This window comes from Lampetra fluviatilis, unplaced genomic scaffold, assembly GCF_964198595.1.
Source record: "Lampetra fluviatilis unplaced genomic scaffold, kcLamFluv1.1 SCAFFOLD_1223, whole genome shotgun sequence".
Taxonomy (NCBI): domain Eukaryota; kingdom Metazoa; phylum Chordata; class Hyperoartia; order Petromyzontiformes; family Petromyzontidae; genus Lampetra; species Lampetra fluviatilis.
Window position 1 is genome coordinate 1 of NW_027621670.1, and position 7,500 is coordinate 7,500.

General features: G+C 55.6%; 1 protein-coding gene across 1 annotated transcript in view; it reads left to right on the forward strand.

Moving 5' to 3' along the window:
* Positions 1-3,067: 3,067 nt before the first annotated feature.
* TRAF4 (TNF receptor associated factor 4) overlaps positions 3,068-7,500 on the forward strand; it is a gene marked incomplete at its 3' end in the record, with an annotated part of 22,188 nt that continues 17,755 nt past the window's right edge. The window contains exons 1-2 of the mRNA XM_078885734.1: positions 3,068-4,854; positions 6,591-6,642. Coding sequence (XP_078741860.1) covers positions 4,712-4,854; positions 6,591-6,642 — 195 coding nt within the window. The remainder of the gene's footprint in view (positions 4,855-6,590; positions 6,643-7,500) is intronic.

Genomic DNA, 7,500 nt, shown 5'->3' on the forward strand with positions numbered 1-7,500 from the left:
CACCCAGCCCCTCTCCACCCTCCCCACCCAGCCCTTCCCCACCCTCCCCACCCAGCCCTTCCCCACCCTCCCCCACCCAGCCCCTCCCCACGCAGCCCTTCCCCACCCAGCCCCTCTCCACCCTCCCCACCCAGCCCTTCCCCACCCTCCCCACCCAGCCCTTCCCCACCCTCCCCACCCAGCCCTTCCCCACCCTCCCCACCCAGCCCCTCCCCACGCAGCCCTTCCCCACCCAGCCCCCTCTCCACCCTCCCCACCCAGCCCTTCCCCACCCTCCCCACCCAGCCCTTCCCCACCCTCCCCACCCAGCCCTTCCCCACCCTCCCCACCCAGCCCCTCCCCACCCAGCCCTTCCCCACCCTCCCCACCCATCCCCTCCCCACCCCAGCCCCCTCCCCACCCAGCCCCTCCCTGCACGACGGACAGACACAATAATCCCCTGTGGGCTGGTGTAACCAGGAGGTTCCTACCAGTGTCAATATTATTACACCAACAATACAACTCATCAGTAATAACACTACGAATTATTGTTATAATAAATTCTTGTTGTAATCATACAAATAATTGTTATAATACGGCAATTTATTGTTATGATACAAATTATTCTGGTTATAATACGGCAAATTATTGTCGTAATAATACAACTCAATGTTATAATACAATTAATTATTGTTATGATGTTAAAATACAAAAGTTCAAGGTTTAACAAGATGAGTTGGGGTCGAGCGGTGACGCAATCATGGCTGATGACGTCATCGTGGCCGATTCGCGTCGTGACGTCACCGCCCAAGGGCCCCGACGCGGTGACGTCACGGCGTTTTTTTCGAGATTGAGTGGCCGTGACGTCACCACGCACCCAACGACCCCCACCCTCGCGCCCGCTCGTCGGAACTTCGTGGAGGGAGGGGGTGTCGGAATGCGTGGTGACGTCACTACGCACACGGGAGAGGAGAGCGAGGACGTGGTGATGTCACCACGCACAAGAAAGGAGGGGGGAGGAGAGCTAGGACGTGGTGACGTCACCACGCACACTGGAGCGCGTGAGAGGGGGGAGGAGAGCGAGGACGTGGTGACGTCACCACACACACTGGAGCGCGTGAGAGGGGGGAGGAGAGCGAGGACGTGACGTCACCATGCACACGGGAGCGCGTGAGTGGGGAGAGCGAGGACGTCGTGACGTCACCACGCACAAGAGCGCGTGAGGGAGGGGAGAGAGCGAAAATGTGACGTCACCACGCACACGGGAGTGCGAGAGAGCGAGGACGTGGTGACGTCACCACGCACACGGGAGCGCAAGAGAGAGAGCGAGGACGTGGTGACGTCACCACGCACGAGCGCGAGAGGGGGGGGAGAACGAGGACGTGTTGACGTCACCACGCACACGGGAGCGCGAGAGGGAGAGGAGAGCGAGGACGTGGTGACGTCACCACGCACACGAGAGAGGGAGAGAGCGAGGACGTGGTGACGTCACCACGCACGGGAGCGCGAGAGGAGAGCGATGACGTGGTGACGTCACCAGGCACAAGAGCGCGTGAGGGAGAGGAGAGCGAAAATGTGACGTCACCACGCACACGGGAGCGCGAGAGAGCGAAGACGTGGCGACGTCACCACGCACGAGAAAGGGAGGGGGGAGGAGAGCGAGGACGTGACGTCACCACCGCACACGGGAGCGCGAGAGGGGGGAGAGCGAGGACGTGGTGACGTCACCACGCACAAGAGCGCGTGAGGGAGAGAGCGAAAACGTGACGTCACCACCGCACACAGGAGCGCGAGAGCGAGGACGTGGTGACGTCACCACGCACAAGAGCGCGTGAGGGAGAGAGCGAGGACGTGGTGACGTCACCACGCACACGAGAGCGCGTGGAGAGGGAAGACGTGGTGACGTCACCACGCACACGGGAGCGCGAGAGGGAGAGAGCGAGGATGTGGTGACGTCACCACGCACACGGGAGCGCGAGAGAGCGAGGACGTGGTGACGTCACCACGCACACGGGAGCGCGAGAGAGCGAGGACGTGGTGACGTCATCACGCACGAGCGCGAGAGGGATGGGGGAGGCGAACGAGGACGTGGTGACGTCACTACGCACACGGGAGCGCGAGAGGTGAGGAAGTGGTGACGTCACCACGCACACGGGAGCGCGAGAGAGCGAGGACGTGGTGACGTCACCACGCACACGGGAGCGCGTGCGTGCTGACGTCACCACGCACGCGGCGTCTTGTTTACCTGGCCCTTGAATCCTTCAGCGTTTCCACCACCAACCACAACCACCACCACCACCACCATCATCAACCACCACCACCATCAACCACCAACCACCACCACCATCATCATCAACCACCACCACCATCAACCACCAACCACCACCATCATCAACCACCACCACCATCAACCACCACCATCAACCACCACCCACAACCACCACCCACAACCACCACCAACCACCACCCACAACCACCACCACAACCACCACCCACAACCACCACCAACCACCACCCACAACCACCACAACAACCACCACCACAACCACCACCAACCACCACCCACAACCACCACCACAACCACCACCCACAACCACCACCAACCACCACCCACAACCACCACAACAACCACCACCACAACCACCACCTCAGCTCCCGGGAGCGCGCGGACCCTCCGACTAAAACGAAACGAACGAAACGACCGGCGAAGGAACGAAAGGTGGAGGAGGAGGGGTGAAGGAACGAAAGGCGAAGGAAAGGAAAGGCGAAAGAGTGAGTGAAGGAGCGAGTGAAGGAGTGATGGAATGAATGAGTGAAGGAATGAATGAATGAGGAGTGTGGAGCTGTCGTTTGTGTGATGGTCGCTTCTGAGAAGGTTGCGCTGGTGATTAGCTACAGTGGCGCCTGAGCTGGCAACATAACAACATCAACAACATCAACAACATCAACAACATCATCAACAACAACATCAACAACATCAACAACAACATCAACAACATCAACAACAACAACATCAACAACATCATCAACAACAACATCAACAACATCAACAACAACATCAACAACAACATCAACAACATCATCAACAACATCAACAACATCATCAACAACAACATCAACAACATCAACAACATCAACAACATCAACAACAACAACATCAACAGCATCAACAACAACAACATCATCTAATTATTATTATATTACTATACACCTGGGGGAGTGAAGGAGTGAGTGAGGATTGAAGGAGTGAGGATTGAAGATTGAAGGAGGATTGAAGGAGTGAGTGAGGATTGAAGGAGTGAGGATTGAAGATTGAAGGAGGATTGAAGGAGTGAGTGAGGATTGAAGGAGTGAGGATTGAAGATTGAAGGAGGATTGAAGGAGTGAGTGAGGATTGAAGGAGTGAGGATTGAAGATTGAAGGAGGATTGAAGGAGTGAGTGAGGATTGAAGGAGTGAGGATTGAAGATTGAAGGAGGATTGAAGGAGTGAGTGAGGATTGAAGGAGTGAGGATTGAAAGAGTGAGGCAGTGAGGATTGAAGGAGTGAGGATTGAAGGAGTGAGGATTGAAGGAGTGAGGATTGAAAGAGTGAGGCAGTGAGGATTGAAGGAGTGAGGATTGAAGGAGTGAGGATTGAAGGAGTGAGGATTGAAGGAGGATTGAAGGAGTGAGAGATTGAGGATTGAAAGAGTGAGTGAGTGAAGGAGTGAGTGAGGATTGAAGGAGTGAGTGAGGATTGAAGGATTGAGGATTGAAGGAGTGAGTGAATGATTGATTGAGGATTGAAGGAGTGAGGATTGAAGGAGTGGAGTGAGGATTGAAGGAGTGAGTGAGTGAAGGAGTGAGTGAGGATTGAAGGAGTGAGTGAGGATTGAAGGATTGAGGATTGAAGGAGTGAGTGAATGATTGATTGAGGATTGAAGGAGTGAGGATTGAAGGAGTGAGTGAGTGAAGGAGTGAGTGAGTGAAGGAGTGAGTGAGGATTGAAGGAGTGAGTGAGTGAGGATTGAAGGAGTGAGTGTGGATTGAAGGAGTGAGTGAGTGAAGGAGTGAGTGAGTGAAGGAGTGAGTGAGTGAGGATTGAAGGAGTGAGGATTGAAGGAGTGAGTGAAGGAGTGAGTGAGGATTGAAGGAGTGAGTGAGTGAGGATTGAAGGAGTGAGTGTGGATTGAAGGAGTGAGTGAGTGAAGGAGTGAGTGAGGATTGAAGGAGTGAGTGAGTGACGGAGTGAGTGAGGATTGAAGGAGTGAGTGAGTGAAGGAGTGAGTGAAGATTGAAGGAGTGAGTGAAGATTGAAGGAGTGAGGAATGAAGGAGTGAAGGAGTGAGAATTTAAGGAGTGAGTGAAGGAGGAATTGAATGAGTGAAAGAGGAATTTGAGGCGTGAAGGAGGATTGGAGTGAGGATTGAAGGAGTGAAGGAGGCATTTAAGGAGTGAAGATTGAGTGAAGGAGTGAGTGAAGGAGGAATTGAAGGAGTGCAGGAGGAATTGAAGGAGTGAAAGAGTAGAGGATTGAAGGAGTGAAGCAGGAGTGAAGGAGTGAAGGAGGAATTGAAGCAGGAGTGAAGGAGGAATTGAAGGAGTGAAGGAGGAATTGAAGCAGGAGTGAAGGAGGAATTGAAGGAGTGAAGGAGTCGTGAAGGAGGAATTGAAGGAGTCGTGAAGGAGGAATTGAAGGAGTCGTGAAGGAGGAATTGAAGGAGTCGTGAAGGAGGAATTGAAGGAGTCGCGATGCCGGGCTTCTCGTACAAGTTGGCGGAGCGGCCTCGCCGGCGGGTGGTTTGCCCGCTGTGCCACAAGCCCATGCGGGAGCCAGTCCAGATCTCAGCCTGCGGTCACCGCTACTGTGACTCGTGTCTGCAGAGGTACCTCAGGTGAGTCACTCAGTCAGTCAGTCACTCAGTGAGTCAGTCAGTCAGTCAGTCTCTCACTCAGTCACTCAGTCAGTCAGTCACTCAGTGAGTCACTCACTCAGTCAGTCACTCAGTGAGTCTCTCACTCAGTCACTCAGTAAGTCACTCACTCAGTCAGTCACTCAGTGAGTCTCTCAGTCAGTCACTCAGTCACTCAGTTAGTGAGTCTCTCACTCAGTCACTCAGTGAGTCACTCACTCACTCAGTCACTCGCTGTGCCACAAGCCCATGAGGGAGCCAGTCCAGATCTCAGCCTGCGGTCATCGCTACTGTGACTCGTGTCTGCAGCGCTACTTGAGGTGAGTCACTCAGTCACTCAGTGAGTCACTCAGTGAGTCTCTCAGTCACTCACTTAGTGAGTCACTCAGTCACTCAGTCAGTCACTCAGTCAGTCACTCAGTGAGCCACTCACTCAGTCACCCAGTCACTCAGTCACTCAGTCAGTCACTCAGTCAGTGACTCACTCAGTCAGTCATTCACTCACTCAGTCAGTGACTCAGTCAGTCAGTCACTCACTTAGTCAGTGAGTCACTCACTCAGTCAGTCACCATGCGGGAGCCAGTGCAGATCTCAGCCTGCGGTCACCGCTACCGTGACTCGTGTCTGCAGAGATACCTCAGGTGAGTGAGTGGTGAGTGAGTGAGTGAGTCAGTCACTCAGTCAGTCAGTCACTCAGTCAGTCATTCATTCACTCAGTCAGTCACTCAGTCAGTCACTCAGTCACTCATTCAGTCACTCATTCAGTCAGTCACTCAGTCAGTCAGTCACTCAGTCACTCATTCAGTCACTCATTCAGTCATTCACTCAGTCATTCACTCAGTCACTCAGTCATTCACTCAGTAATTCAGTCATTCAGTCACTCAGTCACTCACCCACTCACCCATCCACCCACCTACTCACCCACCCACTCACCCACTCACCCATACACCCACTCACTCCCTCACCCAACCACTCACCCACCTACCCACTCACTCACCCACCCACTCACCCACTCACTCACTCACTCACCCACCCCCCTCACCCATCCACCCACTCACCCACCCACCCACTCACCCATCCACCCACCTACTCACCCACCCACTCACCCACTCACCCACCCACCCACTCACTCACCCACCCACCCACTCACCCATCCACCCACCCATCCACCCACCGACTCACCCACCCACTCACTCACCCACTCACCCATCCACCCACTCACTCACCCACTCACTCACCCACTCACTCACCCACTCACTCACTCACTCACCCACTCACCCACCCACCCACTCACTCACCCACTCACCCACCCACCCACTCACCCACCCACTCACTCACCCACCCACCCACTCACTCACCCACTCACCCACCCACTCACTCACTCACTCACCCACTCACTCACTCACCCACCCACTCACCCACCCACTCACCCACTCACCCACCCACTCACCCACCCACTCGCCCACTCACCCACCCACCCACTCACCCACCCACCCACTCACCCACTCACCCACCCACTCACCCACTCACCCACCCACTCACCCACTCACCCACCCCACTCACTCACCCACTCACCCCCACCCACCCGCTCACCCAATCACTCTTAAGTCCCCCATCATGGACTGGTTGAGTTCATGCGGGTTGCCACGCTCACGCGATGCCCCCTGTGACCTCTGTGTGACCTCTGTGTGACCTCTGTGTGACCTCTGTGTTGGCAGTGAGGGGATCTTCAAGTGCCCTGAGGACAGACTCCCTCTGGAGTACGCCACGGTGAGCACCACCACCACCACAACCACCACCACCACCACAACCACCACCACCACTACCACCACCACCACCACCACTACCACAACCACCACAACCACCACCACCACAACCACCACCACCACTACCACCACCACTACCACCAACACAACCACCACCACCACCACTACCACCACCACCACCACTACCACCACCACAACCACCACCACCACCACAACCACCACCACCACAACCACCACAACCACCACCACCACAACCACCACCACCACAACCACCACCACCACAACCACCACCACTACCACCACCACCACCACTACCACCAACACAACCACCACCACTACCACCACCACCACCACTACCACCACCACCACCACCACCACTACCACCAACACAACCACCACCACCACAACCACCACCACAACCACCACAACCACCACCACCACAACCACCACCACCACCCCAACCACCACCACCACCACATCCACCACCACCACAACCACCACAACCACAACTACCACCACAACCACCACCACAACCACCACCACCACCACAACCACCACCAGAACCACCACCACCACAACCACCACCACCCTCACCACCACAACCACCACCACCACAACCACCACAACCACCACCACAACCACCACAACCGCCACCACCACCACAACCACCACCACTACCACCACCACAACCACCACAACCACCACCACAACCACCACCACAACCACCACAACCACCACCACAACCACCACCACAACCACAACCACCACAACCGCCACCACAACCACCACCACAACCACCACAACCACCACCACAACCACAACCACCACCACAACCACCACCACAACCACCACAACCGCCACC